The sequence below is a fragment of the Penicillium vulpinum genome (assembly GCF_028829585.1).
Source record: "Penicillium vulpinum strain IBT 29486 chromosome Unknown utg000002l_segment0_segment0, whole genome shotgun sequence".
NCBI lineage: Eukaryota > Fungi > Ascomycota > Eurotiomycetes > Eurotiales > Aspergillaceae > Penicillium > Penicillium vulpinum.
In genome coordinates this window covers 3,023,710-3,042,384 of record NW_026643242.1, presented here as the reverse complement: position 1 = coordinate 3,042,384, position 18,675 = coordinate 3,023,710, and the positions used below count along the sequence as shown (strand labels likewise).

Sequence of the window (18,675 nt, the reverse complement as noted above, 5' to 3'; positions counted from 1 at the left end):
CTGGATCGTAGAGGGTAGCTGTGGTCAATCCAACGAGGCGTCTTAGCTCTGAGTGGCACTCTATATAGAAGTCGCCTCGAGATGGGCGAGGTCACTCATTTCGGTATCCTTGGTAGTACGTTCAGTTCATGCCCTCCATATCAGCAAGATCACTCATTTTAGTTTCCTCCACATCCGCATCCTCAGCGTTCGGGCGGTATCTGAAAACTTGCTTGCTGCGGTAGAGTTCCTACTGGGTTTAGCACCTTGCTTCTTGCTGTGCCAGATGTGATTCAGAAAGGATCGCATCTCTCCACTCAGCTCTTTTTTCATCCCCGAAACCTCAGGAGAGGATTAGAGGGGTTTGCACCCCGGACAAGAGCGATCCGCCGGGCAGGGGGATTACTAGTCTCTGGACAGAACGAACACTTGTCGCCACTGGACGAATGGCTGAAACTCGCACAGGCCGAGTTCCACTGAATAACGGGCTAGGCAGCATCCAGAACATGAACAACACGGCAGTGCTCAAACAGACCGTCCCTATTAGCACAGCTGTCACACTCACCACCGACAGGGGTCTGCGTACCACACAGGTGTCCGATCACAGAGCGAAGGGCGGGACCGACATGGGCCGAGCGGTTGGCATCAGGGCGCCCGGAGCGCCAGTCAACGGAGGTGCGGGCCGGCAACATCCAGGCGAACAGGTCATCATCGGCACCGGTGCGGTTCATGTTGACAAGGTATAGCAGGCCGTTGATATCCATATTTGCGTGGGCGGCTATACATAAAGTCAGCCTGGAAGAGAACAGAAGCGGAAGCCTACTTACGGTCGAGGACTTGTGCGAGCCTATACGCCATGAAATCCGTAGCGGACCGCATCGAGGTGGCAGGACCCACGTCAGCACCAGCGGGGAGAACGGGAGGAGGAGCGGCCACAACACCGGCACCGCCCGGGGCAGGACCGGTGCCACCGTCACCGTGGGCCACGCCTAAGGCCCACCTTCTTTAAGCCATGTTTTTGTTGAAGGCGAGTCAACCGCATGCGGCAGGTTGCCTTTTCTATGCCCAGTTTCTGAGCAGCAACCTGGTGGTCGGACTTTAGTGGGCTTTGATTAGTATGGTATAACTCCGATCGTTGGGTATCAAGTGAGAGATAACTGACCTTGGTGGTATCTAGCAAGGTGAGTGAAATCTCCACATCGCTCGCCTTGTCCTTGGTCGGGGCTGAGGCCTTGTCCTTGGGCTCACTGTCTGCCAGAGCCATAGTTGAAAGGATTTGTTCGAAAGGGTGCCAGATGGCGTAAGTGGGTGAAGCAATGACTTGGTAATTTGGATCAAAGTCCTGAGTAAAAGAGTAAAGGTTCCTTTCATTGTCTTTCTTCCGCATCATCTGGTCCTGTTCTCGTTTTCGAAACCAAGGAGGGGAGAGATACCACGGCCGTGGATAATGTACTAAGCATCGTACTTCTCAGTGGCCCCCTCCGTATTGGTATCCTCCAGATCGGCCAGGTCGCTCATTTCGGTATCGTCGGCAGTAGACTGAGTTGTATCTGGCTCGTTAGAGGTCCAGCCGCCCAGTGAGGTAGATGTTTTATTACCTTTTACTATGTGGGCTGCCCGTCGGTCCCACCTTCTTTATGCCATACCTCTGCTGCAGCCGAAGGAGCCGTATACGGTAGGCAGACTTTTGAATACCCAGATTTTGGGCAGTCAACTTGTAGTCCATCTATAGTGAGCTTTAGTTAGTATAATGTATAATCCATCCGTTGGGGTATTGAGTGCGAGAAAACTGACTTGGGCTCTGTCTAACAGAGTCAATAGAAACTCGATATTATCGACCTTTTCTTTGGCCGGGCCTGGGGCGGGTGCCGTTCCCTTCGACTTGGTGAATTTCTGGGCCAACAGTAAAACTTCATTCCATTCCCATAATTGGGCAGCTGAAGTTATTCTGCATCATTTAGTCTTGTTCTCTTTTCACTTATTGATGGAATATCACACCTGTGGGCAATCCACGAGGCATCTTAGTTCCCAACTGGTTCCTCCACATCGGTATCCTCCAGATCGGTCAGGTCGCTTATTTCGGTATCATTGATAGTAGACTCAGTAATATTCGGCTCGTTGGAGATATCGACACCCTTCGCCGGGTAGACTTCTTACTGGCTCCAGTATATCACCCTTCTTAGTGTGTGGGCCGCTAGACCCCACCTTGTTCAAATCATACTTTTGCTACAGGCGAAGGAGTCTCATATGGGACTTTTCTTTATTGATACTGGGAGTATCAGTAGTAGAATCCTAATCGACCTATAGTGAGTTTTAGTTATTATAATTAACAATCCAGGTGTTGAGTATCAAGTGAGAGATAACTTACTTTGATATCGTCGTCAAGAATTAGGAACTTAACTCCGCGGAGCTTGGGAATCTCAGTCCTCTTCAACACTTTGGCCTTTGGATTTACCTTGACTTTGGCCTGTGGCTTTTTTCTTGTTGGGGCCATGATTGAGGATGTTTGCTTGGCTTTGATGGTTGATATAGTGGTGGTCAGAGATATGATGAAATTTTTTGTGTAGTTGGATGAGAATTCAAAATGAATATGCATAGAAGAGCAGAAAGAAACAAATAAGACAAAGGGGTTGTATACCCTTCAGATTCTAGTGTGTCCCATTATCTTTTGTGACGACCTAGGTGAATATCACTTATTTATGGCACTACAAAATTACAATTCAATGGTTTCAGGAAATCCAAGTGAGACTGAGAGATTTGTGAGATAAAAACAAGCTTTATTTCACCGATTGCAAGGTTACCATTATGTGGCAACCAAATTCATTCCTTGTCAGGTATCTTGGTCATTATCGTTTGAATCATAATCAACGCCCTAGTTCTTGACGGGCTCCTCTAGATCGGTAACCTCAGCGGTGTTCCCAGTGATATCTTGGTGGTCAGAGGCGTCTGGGGACTTGGTTCCTTGTGTAGGGCTCTTGGTGCTGGTCACTCCCTTCTTGGCGCGTGGGCCACGCTTTTGTCCAACCTTCTTCAAGCCATGTTTTTGTTGGAGCCGAGTCAACCGCATACGGCAGGTCCCCTTTTGTATAACGAGTTTCTGAGCGGCAGCCTGGTAGTCGACCTGTAGTGAGCTTTGGTTAGCATAATCTATAATCCAACAATTATGTATCAAGTGAGAGATAACTGATTGGGGTACCATCTAGGAGCGAGCGTGAGTAGAAATTTGGTATCATCGACCTCTGCGTCTTGACTTTTACCAAAGCTATGATGGAGTTTTGTTTGATAATGATGTAAAGATTGTTAGAGACATGATAGAATCGTCGAGTAGGTAAATGGAAGTTCAAAAGGAATATGTGTAGAAGAGAAGAACGTAACAAACAAGATGAAGAGCTTATAAATCTGTGGCTTCTAGGTAGCAAACCTAGGGAGGTGGGGGAAAGAATCTTTGTCTACAGGTTCTGTGTCCTATCATCTTTTGTGACAACCTAGGCAAATATCAATTATCTGCAGCACTATGAAAGTATGATTCAATCTGATCTTAGAAAGTCAAGTGAGACTGAGGGAATTGTGAGGTAAAAACAAGCTTCCTTTCATACGTTGTCACATAGAGGTAGGATCAGTAATTCTACAGCATTGGTTCCTTGGTTCTTGATAGGCTCCTCCAGATCAGTCGACCCCAGATTGGTAAGGTCACTGCTTCTATTCTCGTCGGCGGTGGGCTCAGTAGCAGCTGGCTCGTTGGAAATATTAAGCAACTCCCTTGCTATGGTAGACTTCTTACTGGTTTTTACACCTTGTTTCTTGCTATGTGGGCCACGCGTCGGTCCCACCTTCTTCATGCCATACCTCTGCTGCAGCCGAAGGAGCCGCATACGGCAGGTGGATTTTTCAATGCCCAGGGTTTGGGCAGTCAACTTGTAATCGATCTGTAGTGAGCTTTAGTTAGTATAATGTATAATCCATCCGTTGGGGTATTGAGTGAGAGAAAACTGACTTGGACTCTGTCCAATAGAGTCAGCAAGAACTCGACATCGTCCACCTTTCTTTTGGCCGGTCCTGCGGCGGGGGCTGTGCCCTGCGACTTGGCTTTTGTCAAAGCCATGATAAATTTTGTTTGTTAATGATGCAGTGGTGTGTTGTCGTGTAGTTAGATGAAAGTCCTAAGTGTGGATGAAATATCTGAAGGATGTGTGAGGAAGAGAAGAAAGGAACAGCAAGGAATAAACCAGATGGAGAGTTTTTATAGCTGTGGGTTTCGAGCAAACAGGGGAGATCAAAATAACGAGGACTCAATTGTTAATCCTGCACCAATACTACAGACTACCTAATACGGGATATGTTAGAGACCCGGAGAACAATTACCTTCATACGACTATATGTATCTTGAATACGCAAAAAGAACCACTCAGGATTGGGACCTATAACAGCGCAGGTGACATCAGCCGAGGAGAGCCAGGTTAGCTGCTCGAGACACTGACTTCTGTTGGGGACTTGACTAGAGCTGCTGACCCTCACTTTCCTATTGACCCTTTCAGTGAGACATGGCAGGCGACGGGCCCATTCTTTCTCTATTTAATGGACTAGCTAACATGACGTCCAGATTGCAGGTATTCTCGCTCGCCCTACCCTAGAGCCCTTATACTTTCGAACCTGACGTCGTGAGTGCCGCATGGAATTAGCCCCCAAGAACGGAAGAGATCCGAATTGACACAGAGAATCTATGATTGAGGGTATGGGAATATCAACAACAAGTTTCAGTCTCTTGGATGATTGCCGAACCCAACCTAATGAACTCTAGGCAGGGAATACATGATGAGAGCACTGGCTTTTGTGATACTTTCCGCTATTCACTAAGATCTGACCCTTGGGGTTTCCCCTGAATAACATGCTCGATTCCAACGCCCTGTTTCTTCTCTGCAGCTTCAAGGCCGGAGTTACATTCGTTCACAGTGACCGTGGTGTGTCAAGAAGCTCCGGTGGATCAACGCCATGTCGACAGAGGATCTCTGATATCTCATCTTTCTCCTCGGGACTAGGTTATGAATCAAATCTATAGAGCTGGGACAGATAAATTCTTTGGGACACTATAGTCAGCATAGTCCTCACTGTGACGGCATGTAGAGTTTCAAGACGAACCTGATGAACAGAGTCGGAGGTCACTTCAGCTCACTAGTGACTAGAGACTTGGCAGGATCTTATAGTGGCCTGCATCCATATCTCAATACTATATGAATAAAATTTGGGACACTTTTTACAACTAGAATATGAGGACCTGTGGAAAGGACGCCGAAAATGACCACTTTTGGCGCCAGAAACAGCCGTCTTTCCATCCGTAACTTTAGAGAGCGGGCGTTTCATGGGCACTATCGGCCGTGATGTTTGGCGCCCGTTCAACAGTCATTCCCTTAGATTCCACCTGCCACCAAAACGACGCGAGAGGCAGCTAGAAAAGACCATTTCCAAAATGCGCCCGTATTAGAAGCCGATAGGTACTATATAAAGCAACTTCTCTGCGAGTCTGATAAAATCTCTGATAACGAGGACTTTAGTAGTGAAAGCTAGGAACTGCCAATCCTAAGTTATATACTTGCCGAACGGGCACGTTTAGTGGGGAACTTTTACGAGCCCGACTTTGACGAGGACAAGTTACTTATTCGACGCTTCTAGGTTACCAAGGACATGGTTGCGCTATTATGGCTTTGCAAACCGAGTCAATTGCAATATTAACGATCAAGATGAATTGCTTGGCTAGCCAGAAGACTCGCCGGCTCCCGAGGAAGACACTATAAAATGCCCAACGAAGGTTTACATCATTTTTTGTGGTCTATCTCGCTAATCATCATCGAATTTTTGTATAGATTTCCTTTCAAGCGAGAGGATCCTCTTCGTCGCCACTTAATTGATACGCACCTTGTCTATCCGCGCGACGGAATCAGCTGCAATTGGGAAGCCTATCGCAACCTCCCCAATTCAGCAAGATCACCGAATTTTTGGCCCATGTTTCCACTGCACATTTCTATGATGTTAATCCCAAATTGTGTCATCCCCCGCAGCTATCACAAACTGACTGCAGCGACATCTCATCCAGAAAAGTGTCTTTGGAATCAGAGAATTGACAAAGAACTGAGACTCCTCCGTCGAGCTCGAGATGGGAAATATCGACCCACGCCTATTGGAGGCCCATCCTATTCCTATCATGAAGATTTCGCCATGCTATTCAAATGCTGAATTAACCGGATAAACGTGTTTTCCATAATTCCTATCTCCCTAAACACGTCCTAGGAGCAGGCCCCAATGCATGTCTTTCTACAAGCTTACAAAGACTGAGTGGATGACCGAGCTTCCGCTCGAGTGAAGGTAGAGCTAGAAGTTTGGTAAGAAATAAGAGCCATACGGAGTACTGAGTAGAGATGGAAATCAATTTCACCATTTTCAAGTCTATTTTTAGTAACTCCAGGCCTCTAATTTAGTCGATACTCGCCTTTTTCTTATTGGACAGTCCAAGAGCGAAAAGGGTCCAACCAAGATTTAAGGAGCCAAAGAGAATGAAAGTTTGGTGAAACAGATTTGGAGTGGACCCCATCTTGGAGGCTCTTAGCTCACAATAACAATGTCCTGCAAAATCCTCGGATTTTCAAACGCTAGCGTGACCTTGTCCCCTTTTCTCTTCTTCAACTCTTCATTCCAACTCATAATCCCTCCAAGATCGTTTATCTGGGGATCTCCATTGTGACTTTCCCGCTGTTGTTGGGAAATCCTTTCTTATCACTCCTGAACCTACCCACCACATCCTCTCCGCGGTGTGCTCCCCACCTCCCCACCTCTCTCTCCTATACTCTGATCTCCGAGCCCTCGTAATTTATTTTCAATAACCACTCGAGATGGATCGCAACCCCGTGCACGGGGCCGACCAGAACCCGATTCCTGAAATCGATTTCTCATTGCACACAATGGAGGATGGCACGCAAGTGTCGACTCTCGAACGAGTGGTAAAAGGTAATTCCACGAACGACCCGGTCGCTCTGACTTCACGGCCATAGAATTAATGAGAATGTGGAAGCTAGAGGTTCAAGCGCCGGCCATGACCACCCCATCGGATGAATCATTTTGGTCCCTCGAAGACCCCTCAAAGCCGAACCTCCAGTTCCTCAAGCAGCACCTGTATCGGGAGGGCCGACTCACTGAGGGCCAGGCGCTTTGGATACTCAACGCAGGTAGTGAGATCCTACGCTCGGAGCCAAATCTTCTAGAGATAGATGCTCCCGTAACAGTTTGCGGCGATATCCACGGCCAGTACTACGACTTAATGAAGCTATTTGAGGTTGGCGGCGACCCTTCTGAGACACGATACTTATTCTTGGGCGACTATGTTGATCGAGGTTATTTTAGCATTGAAGTGCGTATAAGCTCTGGCTGATATGGGTGGTTCTAACAATCCTCTAGTGTGTTCTATATCTCTGGGCATTGAAGATCTGGTATCCGCATTCGTTTTGGCTGCTGCGCGGCAACCACGAATGTAGTCATCTGACAGAATACTTTACCTTCAAGCTCGAGTGCAAACATAAGTACAGTGAGCGCATATATGAGGCCTGTATGGAATCTTTCTGCTCTCTACCGCTAGCGGCGGTTATGAACAAGCAATTTCTCTGTGTCCACGGTGGTCTCAGCCCAGAGCTGCATACTCTCCAAGATATCATGACGGTATGTAACTATGAGTTATAAAGGTCTTTATAGTCTCTAACAGTCAGTAGATCAACCGGTTCCGCGAACCCCCAACCCACGGTCTTATGTGCGATCTCCTTTGGGCCGATCCTTTGGAGGAATTCGGCCAAGAAAAGACAGGCGATTTTTTCACTCACAATAGCGTTCGCGGTTGCTCTTATTCCTTCTCGTATTCGGCTGCATGCGCATTCCTCGAGAAGAATAACCTGCTTTCCATAATTCGAGCACACGAAGCCCAAGATGCTGGATACCGTATGTATAGAAAGACACGGACGACCGGCTTCCCTAGTGTTATGACCATTTTCAGCGCGCCCAACTACCTTGATAGGTACAATAATAAGGCCGCTATTTTAAAATACGAGAACAACGTCATGAATATCCGGCAATTCAACTACTCCCCGCACCCGTTCTGGCTATCTAACTTTATGGATGTCTTCACCTGGTCCCTACCGTTCGTCGGTGAGAAAATCACCGACATGCTGATCGCTATTCTCAACACCTGCTCAAAAGAAGAGTTGGAGGAGGACAATACTCCTTCAACTGCTACGGTCAGTCCCGCCTCACCTTCCTTGGCCATAGATACCGATCCCACCGGCGAACCCGGTGAGAATAAGCAACGAGCTATCAGAAACAAGATTCTTGCAATCGGCCGTCTCTCCCGTGTCTTCAGGGTGCTCCGTGAACAATCTGAAGGTATCAGTGAGCTGAAAGCAGTAACTGCTGGCCGTATGCCCCCTGGTACTCTCATGCTGGGGGCTGCAGGCATTAAGCAAGCCATTCACAACTTTGAGGAGGCCCGAGAGGTCGACCTACAGAACGAGCGTCTGCCGCCTACCCACGAAGAAGTTACCAAGCGAAGCGAACAGGCTCGTCGCTCTGCTCTGGAGCGTGCTGAGCAGGAGGCTGCCAACGACGCCGATTTGGCCACTGTTGCGCACAGAATTAGCCAGTAAGTGAGCAACGCTTGTGTGCTCGTTGACAAATCTAACATCACAATAGGCCTGCGGGCTCATATCGCAACCATAATGCCGCGTCGAGGGAAGCCTAAGGCCCTGGGTTTGGCTGACCATATTATGCAGCGATCTATGGACTTTCCGCTTCCATTGCATGCTTTGCCGTACAATGGGCCGAACCATTATCTAGAGCGATATAAGACAGTGTCATTATTTCGTCGATCCCGGATATGGATAATTTAGCAGCCAAAGGATCAAGGCCTCTTTGTAGATGCTTCAATATCCGCGATTCAGATGCCTAGCCACTTTTGGTTTTATCGGGTATTTTACATTTCTATTCTCACGCACAGGAATAAAATGCTGCCTCGTTTGCACCTGACCATAATAGGCTTTACCGTGGCCGTTGAGATAATTTTTGTATAAAATATGGAAGCCAATATCGAACATGTGTGTACCAGATACTGCCCACGTGTTGCAAGATGGAATTGCGCTCTCTCGTATATTTCAGAGCTCTACGGATGCTGTAGCCTTCAAAGAGTCCTTAGAATTAAAAGCATGTATTGGGCCGAACTGGGTGTGGTATGAACAAGGCCCAACATGGGTTTCATCATCGCTCCGTTGCTGAGCAAACAGACACTCTGGTTTGTGTTTCTATTACAACTTGCTCCCAATATGCACACCTGTCGTCGGGAATCCGGTGTCACTCAATGCCTACGCGCTTTGATCGTTTCTCGAAACCTCATATTAAGGGAGAATAACATTCTGTAGGCAGCGTACAAAACCGTTTCAATTGAAAAATATTCCGTAACCTCACAATAGAAAAGCTATCGTATCAATTGCGCTGCTCGTGCTGTGCTGCTAAATCACGTACAATTTGTTTTCAATTTCAATGCAACAATTTGGTCCTAAAATTCGTGAGACATTATCGTCCTATCCCTTCTTGTTTGTGAGTTCATCTTTAATGTCTACTTGGTGAAGTAGAGGGCTCTTCTCAGGACTCGCAATTTTCCTATACTTATCTTGGTTGGCATCTTCGTCGACGTTACTAGAGGCTGGAATAGAGGCATAAGGGTGCGAGATGCTTTCCCGATGAGGATGAGCTCTGCCCGTTTGAACAGCGCCGTTGTCGGTCTCGCGATCAGCGGCAGAAAGAGCGAAATCGCCAGAGTCAAAGTATGTCCGTTCCTGCCAGTTTTTAGTTAGCGAGCGTCATAAGAAACTGTATTCTAAGTATCTTGCCTTCTGGGCTAGTAAGCCTCTACGCGGCAGCTTTCCGTACTTTTTGAGGAGACGGTTCTCGGATTTAGACAATGGCTAAGAGGATTATTAGTGTTGCTGGTTTCAGGAAGGGCGGGACCTACTTCAGGGTCTGGTCCTCCTGACTGCATTCTGAGAGATTCCTGTGTTTTCTTATGGTTTTCCAAGCCTGCGATGGGAACATTTGAACAAGGATATTCTAAGATTCTCGAGCCAAATGTTCATGACGTTATTTGTCCTGTCGCCTGATCCAATCCCGATTAGTCAGCTAGAACAGCGCCCCGGGGCCGTTACACACCACATCCATGGATCGTGCCCTTGAGGCTCTTCCAAGGTCGCATTTCATCTGCAAGCCATCCCCACTTGTGCTCCACTTTTAACCTTAATTCCACAAGTGATCCATGGACACTTCAAGGCTTTTTACCTGCTTTCTTAACCTTAGTTCTTCCAATGTTCCAAGATTAGCCCCAAGAAAATCGAATATATATACACAAAAGGTGAGAGAGCAGGGAGATCTAGACAAAAAAAACACCTAGAGAAAAAACATTCAAGACCTAGAACGAACGACAGACCAACTACGTTAAAAAACAAAAAAGGAGATAATTCCCTTGGGCATTAGTTAAGCATGTAACTAACGCCGAAGGGCATGGAATATTAGCACTTGAGCTTGATTTTAAGGGAATCAGACGCCCAAAAAGTAGCAGTCAATACAGAAGGTCTCTATGAAGCAAATAAAGGCAATCTATTTTGTACAACATATTTCGTCCCAATCAACACCAGAGGATAAATACGCTCACATTTTGGTGGAAATAATTTGATACTTATCAAAGCATACTCGTAAATCTGGCGTTCAAAGTATTTTGCTTTTCAACCACTGTTGTGTGATCTTTTACACCTGCTTCTTATTAGTTCTGTGGTGTATTTGAGAGGCTTTTCATATTAGCATACCTAGTACAACATAATGGTAGGAAGGAACGATCAACTACATGTGTGTATGGAGGAGAGGGGAAGGCGGACAAACAAATAACGGCCTGATATGCACCCATACATGGAGCTACATACCTGCGATATTTTCGGCAAAGGAGTATGTAGGATTGTTTATTCTGATGGGCAAGACGTTGCTAGTGACTTTGACTTTGTTGGCCACTCCATTATAGTTAAAAATGTGTATAATGCTAGATGAACAACTCCCGTACATAGCCAAAAGTTTTAAACACTACAAGATCCCAACCATACATACTATGAGTATATGTGTATAAAACGCTTTCTGATAGGGAATATGCTCTGTGATTATATCCTCTCGCCTCTTATCAATATTCACTGTTGTTATACAAATGGGCGAACTACATACGAATGTGTTTACAGATAACCATGATAATCATGCTCTACACAACAACATTGATAGCTCGAACGAGTATCTTCCAATCTGGAAAAATATATTCAAATCTAAAAACTAGCAAAAGGGCCTGCGTGTAACTCATAACAAATAACAAATCGTGTCGCCGACCCGAACCTAACAAAGAAAGACATTCCCACCAATATATACCATGACCCGTAACCCATATATCCTGTATAATATACTGTACCGGGAACTTGAGTCAATCAATCCCAATACACCAAACCATCACCTCCACTGTACAATATGTGCGAATCGCGAACGCTCTATTGCATGCGATATCGATTCATATCCAAGGCTCAAGACTATGCTCAGCGTCGCAGGAGCACCCAGCCGCTCAAGTAATCAATATTTACTGAGCAATAGGAGAGGGCGATGGAGCAGGGAAGCCAGTAGAAGACTCCTGGTGCTTCTCAAATGGGAAGGAGAAGGGCAGATCGGTAGGGAAACCAGTTGGGAATGCACTCAAGATGCTGCTTGGGATAGAGAATGGAAGGTCTGTGGGGAACTGGCGCTTCTCAAACCCGCTAGGAATGCCGGTGGGCGTGGGGAAGCCCGACGAAGGAGAGCCGGTGGGAGTTGGGAATTCGCTGAATGGCGGGGGTCCCCCGTGACCGGGTCCGTGGTGGAACTGGCGCTTGCCGAAGGGGAGACCGGTGGGCGTGGGGAACTCAGTGTGGAAGCCACTGGGAGTGGAGCAGGGGAATGAGGAAGGCAGGTCGGTAGGGAAACCCTGACGCTTCTCGAGAGGAAGAGGGACGGGGAAATCAGTAGGGAAACCGGTAGGAATGCCGCTAGAAGAACCGCTAGGAGTGCCGGAGGGAGGACCAGTGGGAGTCGGCAAGTCGCTGGGAGGAGGGCCATGATGGCCGGGTCCGTGAGGGAACTGGCGCTTGTCGAAGGGGAGAGCAGTTGGAATACCGGTGGGAGTGCTGCTGGGGAAAGAGCTGGATGGGGTGGGCGCATCACTGGGGGCACCAGGGAAGCCGGGGAAGCCAGGGAAATCAGGGGGACCAGGAGGGCCATGAGGGCCAGGAGGACCCTGTGGTAGGGCGAGGGCACAGCCCATCAAGCCCATAGCAGCGAGGCCGGTGTACATCATTGTGATTGGTATAGCTCAAGGAAATTATATCAAAGTAGAGAATGGAGGAGTTTGGATCGGAAATCAGACTCAGATATAGGTGCTATATCAAAGACAGATCTTATGGCTTAGAGAAAAATATCAGAGGGCCGAGGATGGGTTTATAAGGCTGCCGATTTATCAGGCTTGCTGATCGGGAGCTTCGTCCTAGACCGAAGTGGATTCCGTGATCGGGCCATGACTTCAGTTTTGTCGCCTCGGAGGCTGGACAGGCTAGAAGGTGGGCTGGCCGGACGACAATACTCAGAACGGCAGAGGTGGGTTCGTCGATCTTTCCTCGAGGGTCCTTCGAGTCGTCAGGGACTAGACCTAAGGCACGGGCAGAGACAAGGCTGGGGCTGAGGTATTTTCCTAGAAGCTTTCGCTGGCCCGCCAACGCGCCAAAAACGGTAAAAAGTGGTTCTGCTGCCCCCACGAGGCAAGTATCGACGATACCGTTGGGTTATAGACGCCACAGCCAGGTACCAAACAATAGTGCGACGATCATCTTCCGCGTGCAGAATAGTATCAAAGACAAATCGATGGTTGTCTGGGTGGGGTCTAACCGTATCAAATGCTTCTCTTCGAATCCTTTGTACCTTTCTCGCAACGGCGGCCGAGAGAAACTATTTCTCAGCCAGCTTCAACACGCCTGGAGCAACCCCTGTTTTGAGGCTCCAGCACATCATGTCAGGAATAATGTGCTCATTGTTCCATTTTCCGGCGTCATCTAGACTTTGTCTGTAACAGAATGGCTGGTCAATTGTTTCATGTGTATTGGTTTCGCCACACCATGCCTTTTAGGAAGGCTGGTACACAGCCTGTGTAGGATGTGCGGGCTATCAACGGAGTACCCACGGGCGAGGGTGGACTCAAGGTGGCTGGAAAGGATTGGCAGAGCCACTGATTGATAAGTGAGGCCCAATGGTTACTGAGTGATCGGCAAGGTGGAAGACTCCTGCTCCAATATTGGAGCACTAGGCTGATGTTTCGGCACTGGATACGCCCTCAAAAACACTCGATAATAGCCTTCATAGTTGAGCTGTGATATGTCCCACCTATAGAAAGCGTCGTCAATTTTTGCAGAAGTTCCAGAAGATAGCGATATTCAGTACACGGCAACCTTGGGAATGGCCTAGAATACCAGTAGCCGAGTCGTCGTCAGCCCTGAAGTGAATTGGGGGACTAGTGACCCACAGTGGACCCTGTTGCCATAGGATCGACGTTGGTGGACACTTTCACCTTTTTCCCTTGAACACTTGCAATTTGGATATCACAATGGATATGCTTCGTGTTCAGCTTCAACATGGATTCCAAGGACACGTAAAGCACAGCCATGAACCATGATCCTAACCGCCAAATGGTGAAGTATTCACTGCCGATTATTTCCTGATATTGATTTGCCTCTAAACTCCACTATGTACTAGCTTCTTTCTACTTGGCTGTACGCCAAGGGCGCCAAGCATTTATTTCTGGCATATTAAGCTCATTCAGCAACTTCCAAGGTTGTTCTCGGGCCTTGTGCTATGAATCAGCTTAGCTTCAGGGCTATACTAGCGATGCCGAGCCTCGTGTCAAGATTGCGATGTACAATAATATACCCTTATGTAACTTAAAATCCGGCCGCTTAAAGGTCTAAACCCAAAACTCCATTTTATCTGGCGACTCAAAGCCCCATGGCATGTGCTTGAAATATTCCCCGCTATATACAGGAACCCGCCGTATGCATGTCATATATTGTAGATAGCTAAAACGGAACGGAAAGCAAAGAAGCAAAACCGCAAATCCAGCGGAATTGATGGACCAAAAACCGAAAGCCGAAACCCAAAGAGCGATGCCCAAGAGATGGTCTAGTATGAGAATGGTGGGTTGCATAGACGAACACTCCCTTTATAAATGCAGCAATCTGGAGACGATTATAGACAAGAGAGGAAATATATCCGAGCCAGAGAGAAGTAGTGACATGATCACGGAGTCGACAAGGATGAGATAGCCCCTCAGTCCCAGTGTCCGTCAAGAGATTACTTTGATTTGATAGGCGAGCGTATATGTGTCAAAGAAACTGGAGCCTACAGCCCGCGACTCCTCGAGATGCGAAGAACGAAGTAGGGTGTATAATTCATCGTATATTTTCCAATGCCGCTATTTGCGCGTTTGGGGGTCAGGCGAGCTCGGATGAACTGTTGGCGTTGGAGTCATGCTGAGCAGATGGCGGGACGAAGGTGCTACAGTCATGGAGAAGTCACGAGCCGCCAACGCATGAGCCTGCTTTGGGGAACTTCGACGAGCCGTGGCGGAAGAATTGTACGCCGGACCAGAAGAAAATGAGGATCGGCGGGATCGGACGGGGCTACGAAGTCCGCTGTTCGCACGTGCTCCGCCGAATGAAGATGACTCCGAAGACGCTCGGTGACCTGCGAGCCTAGGACGGAGCATGTACGATCGTTCGAGCTCATCCTCACTGCTTGACCCGATGTCGAATATCGCTCCATTGGTGAAGGATACTGAGGATGTACCGCGCTCGGTCCTTGGTCGGTTTGACATGGGGATTGACTCGCTTGACTGCGAGATAGGCGGATTTTCTAGTGAAACTGTGCTTCGCGCCTTTCTCAGTTCCCGAGATGCTCGGCGCCGTGCTTGTCCGCTCGAGTGCCTCTTTTCCAGCTCGTGGCTGTGGGATCCTGTTCGCCTGTCGCGATACCGCCCCCTTCCACTATCTCCCGAGTCAATCGAGTGACGGTTGAAGTTTGGCGTACGTAGATCAACCTGGGTCGGACTGAAGGCTACCCGGGCCCGCATGTTTTGAATCGCATTATCGAGAGCCAGCTCAATGGCGCAGTGGTTTCGAATGCGGCTTAGTCTCGGCCATGTTGCCCGCTCGCCACTTAGACATGTTGAAAGCATGAATTCTGTTGTCGGATTCTCCAAGAGCCGTGGGAAGTTGGAAATAAGTTCCGGGTATATGTTAATGTCTCCATGATACTTCTGGTTTACAATAGAGGCGAACTTAGTCATTGAATTTGGGAAGACTCCAAGGTCGGAGAGGACGTTCACTCGATGCAGAATCTCGTCCTTAGCAAGGTGTGTCATCGTGCTCATCCATCGAGGAATGAACGAAGGGCCGTCGTTTGTCTCGCCATGTGGGCCTGTTTCCTTTGGAAGGAATGGCATCACATGAGGGTTCACTTGAGAGACAATGAAATGATTCACGTTAAACATCTCTGCTAACCGTGTCATGGGCAGATCTCCATCGACAGAGCCATCAATATACTGTTTGTCAAGATCATTCCACGGGACTGGTTCTCCTGTCAACGGATCTTTGGCCATCAATGTGAATGGCCTAAAGACAAAGGGAACAGAGCACGATACAGCTCTTAATAGACGTTAGAAATAGGTTGAGAGGGTGAAAATGGGAGAACTTACACAGCAGACCAAATCAAGACATTGGGCGCCGAAATATAGTTCAACAGCCGCGGAAGCTCATACATGCCGGCACTCGACACACAGATATTCAGAATTCTGCGAGTGCGGTTATATGCTTCCTGGAAGGTCATATCTCCCAGCCAGTTCCTGATAGTCTTCGCAAGGTGGGATATGTCAAGAAATGATCCAAACTTCAAAAAACGAGTCATCTTCTGCAGGATATTTTCTTCTCGGCCCTTCTCATTAAAGACGGCAAAATCCCCATGTACATAGGTATCTAGGAGCGCCGGCAGCTCTTCATCTGTGCGCGTGCAAAACACGGCGCACACAATGCTACCAGCAGACGCACCTGAGATAATTCGCGGGATCATTTTTGTCTCGTAAAGGGACTTGAGAACCCCGATATGGGCCATTCCAAAAGTTGCGCCACCGGAGAAGAGAAGCGCACTGCGACCGAATCCCTGCCGAGCTGCCAGCAGCTGGTCCAAGATATACTTCAGCTCCAGCCCATCGCAGCGATCATGCACCGACAAATCCACCAGTGTGGCAATGGTCTCCACAGCCGTGGTAATATATCTATCAATCAAGTCCTTGGTGCCGATATGCGAATGTCGATAGAGAGAGGCATTGCTCATGTGCGCCAGGTCCCGACTCAGCGCAGTCCGCACCAGAAACAGCATTCGGCTTACATCACAGCTGATGCGAGCCTCTTCCAATTGTCGCAATCGATCCTGTACCAAGTGAGGATCATATTCGGTGCACTCGAGTCTCTGCTTCCAGGCATTGTTGTCCTCTAGTTCATCCAGTTCACTGGCGCAACTTCGCCATTCCTCGTACGACACAGCCTGCAGACTAAAGGTTAGAAAGTGTCACTCTGCAGATGCGATCGCCCGCTCCAGGTACACAGCATGTGCTTACATTCTTTATTTTCAGGTATAGGACTTGTTTGCGGTCCTCGATGTCCGCCCTTTGTTTCCGCTGTTCCTTGGAGAGACCATCACGATAGGTGTACAGAGTATCACCGGCCCAATTCCACGAATCCTTCACGAGTGATGATACGGCTGGGATGGAGATCGCTTTATGGAGCGCTCGCGGAGGTGAGTGTTGGGACGACGGATGTTCTTGGGACTGTTTGCGCCCATGATGGCACTGAACTAATGTGGGGTCGCCCAACACCGACATGGCAGGCCTGTGCATCGGGCAAGCAAGCCATCCAGCCAGGGGTCTGTAGATGCGGAGATCTGCTAAATTTAATAAAATTATAATATGAACAAAACTGCCAAGTAAGTGAGTTGGGAGAGGAAATCCTACAGATTTTCAAGTCAAGTTTGGCGGTGGCCTAACAAACGTCACGAGGGCCAATGGTGGCCACCTGGGCAGTTTCCTCTGGGATGACCACTTTTCTTTTTATGACGATTTCACTATTATTGGATTATTTTACTATATCACACAACACTAAGTGATCATAAATTATGTATCGAAAACAGCTTCTTCAAACACCATTCTAGTCGTTCTACCTGCCGTTATTTACCAAAATCTTACATTCTCATTGAATTCCCATATGATCTGACATGATCACTTTTAACATGTGCTCAGCTCCTGTCGGACCCCGGGGCCCCGCGCGCTCCACGATCTCCGCAAAGAGCCGACAGCCAAGCTCACGCAGCTGAGGCCCAAGTCTTAGCACCAACGAATGTAAGAACAGTACAGAGTAGAACAAAGAGCCTTGGGAGGTATCCAGTCCTATTTTTAGAACTCAAACCAAGGAAAGCGAGATATAATTCAATACCAGGCTTGAGTCGAGTACAGAGATGATAGGTGCAAAGAGTCTTCGTAATATAGTCAATAATATTATACAGAAATGTTGATGTAGAATAGTTTGTAGAATAAAAACTAACTCGTGACCGCTAACCTATGCATAAGATCACCTGGGAAAGCTTATATTAAATCCTTATTCCAATTTGACAAAGGAGGAGTACTGTATGTACATTTCTCTCTTGCGCGACATAATCGAGCAATGACTCGCACAATCCACCTTGTCATATCCTCTAATGGCCGGAAACCTGCTCACTTCGCCATCTTTGTCCCCATTAAAGATCAGGGGCTGACAGGAAAACTCATCCATGTGACCGGAAATCCAGCCACGGGGTTCTTTCTCGAGTTCCAGCGGAATCACGATATTAAGGCGATCCACGAGGACGCTCAAGAGCCGTATCAAGTCCTTCCTGTTGCACAAATCGGTGGTAGATACATCATCGATACGCCCTACGAGGGCACTACTGTGGTGAGGGACACTACTGCTCGTGATCGGCTGGAATCCGCCGCTCTGTCGATTCCACCTCCTGGCCGCAGTCCCAATCCCTTCGATCCATCGGTATGCTTTCCTCATAACTTCCCATTCATCCATCCATGAATAGATTAATGACCAGCTTAATAATACTTATTAAAAATTTCATTAGGCGCCTAACTGCCAGAACTGGGCCAGGGATTATATCAATGGCCTAGTTCAAGCAGGTTTTATTGCCAGTAGCGCAATCGCAGTCATCGAAAGCGCCCCCAAAGTGATATAACAATCTTTCAGGAATAGTTTACAAGTCGTGTCTTATGGTTTTCTCTTTGGTCACCTTGTCAATATTCCTAGGTTCCTCTTTCCTATTATTTACATCATAGCTTTGGCCCTGTTCTACCCGGCTTCTTTTGTTGAATTTAATAGTTGCATGCTGGGAGCGTGGCTTGTTTGAACCATCGATGAATTACGCCTAGTACTTATATCTACTTTCAGAATATGAGTAGGGAGAATGAAGGATGAGAGGACGAGTACACAC

General features: G+C 47.8%; 8 protein-coding genes across 8 annotated transcripts; 2 read left to right on the top strand and 6 right to left on the bottom strand.

The window, feature by feature from the left end:
- Positions 1–467: 467 nt before the first annotated feature.
- Positions 468–1,243, bottom strand: N7479_004211 (uncharacterized protein; the record flags this gene model as incomplete). Its single annotated transcript, XM_057251908.1, has 3 exons — positions 468–757; positions 807–979; positions 1,107–1,243. 3 exons carry the CDS (start codon positions 1,241–1,243, stop codon positions 468–470), a joined length of 600 nt encoding a protein of 199 aa, XP_057111233.1.
- A 188-nt stretch (positions 1,244–1,431) lies between these two features.
- Positions 1,432–2,473, bottom strand: N7479_004210 (uncharacterized protein; the record flags this gene model as incomplete). Its single annotated transcript, XM_057251907.1, has 3 exons — positions 1,432–1,529; positions 1,585–1,705; positions 2,348–2,473. The coding sequence occupies 3 exons, from the start codon at positions 2,471–2,473 to the stop codon at positions 1,432–1,434; spliced, it is 345 nt and encodes a 114-aa protein (XP_057111232.1).
- A 378-nt stretch (positions 2,474–2,851) lies between these two features.
- On the bottom strand, positions 2,852–4,081 carry N7479_004209 (uncharacterized protein; the record flags this gene model as incomplete). The annotated part of the gene is made up of 3 exons (XM_057251906.1): positions 2,852–3,100; positions 3,576–3,905; positions 3,974–4,081. The coding sequence occupies 3 exons, from the start codon at positions 4,079–4,081 to the stop codon at positions 2,852–2,854; spliced, it is 687 nt and encodes a 228-aa protein (XP_057111231.1).
- Positions 4,082–6,860: 2,779 nt separating this feature from the next.
- N7479_004208 (serine/threonine-protein phosphatase 2B catalytic subunit) lies at positions 6,861–8,749 on the top strand (the record flags this gene model as incomplete). The annotated part of the gene is made up of 5 exons (XM_057251905.1): positions 6,861–6,975; positions 7,020–7,375; positions 7,423–7,680; positions 7,731–8,650; positions 8,701–8,749. The coding sequence occupies 5 exons, from the start codon at positions 6,861–6,863 to the stop codon at positions 8,747–8,749; spliced, it is 1,698 nt and encodes a 565-aa protein (XP_057111230.1).
- An 835-nt stretch (positions 8,750–9,584) lies between these two features.
- On the bottom strand, positions 9,585–10,042 carry N7479_004207 (uncharacterized protein; the record flags this gene model as incomplete). Its single annotated transcript, XM_057251904.1, has 3 exons — positions 9,585–9,839; positions 9,894–9,968; positions 10,016–10,042. 3 exons carry the CDS (start codon positions 10,040–10,042, stop codon positions 9,585–9,587), a joined length of 357 nt encoding a protein of 118 aa, XP_057111229.1.
- Positions 10,043–11,659: 1,617 nt separating this feature from the next.
- N7479_004206 (extracellular proline-rich protein) lies at positions 11,660–12,409 on the bottom strand (the record flags this gene model as incomplete). Its single annotated transcript, XM_057251903.1, has 1 exon — positions 11,660–12,409. The coding sequence occupies one exon, from the start codon at positions 12,407–12,409 to the stop codon at positions 11,660–11,662; it is 750 nt and encodes a 249-aa protein (XP_057111228.1).
- A 2,160-nt stretch (positions 12,410–14,569) lies between these two features.
- On the bottom strand, positions 14,570–17,032 carry N7479_004205 (putative Patatin family phospholipase; the record flags this gene model as incomplete). The annotated part of the gene is made up of 3 exons (XM_057251902.1): positions 14,570–15,800; positions 15,851–16,695; positions 16,769–17,032. The coding sequence occupies 3 exons, from the start codon at positions 17,030–17,032 to the stop codon at positions 14,570–14,572; spliced, it is 2,340 nt and encodes a 779-aa protein (XP_057111227.1).
- Positions 17,033–17,867: 835 nt separating this feature from the next.
- Positions 17,868–18,420, top strand: N7479_004204 (uncharacterized protein; the record flags this gene model as incomplete). Its single annotated transcript, XM_057251901.1, has 2 exons — positions 17,868–18,224; positions 18,310–18,420. 2 exons carry the CDS (start codon positions 17,868–17,870, stop codon positions 18,418–18,420), a joined length of 468 nt encoding a protein of 155 aa, XP_057111226.1.
- Positions 18,421–18,675: the final 255 nt, after the last annotated feature.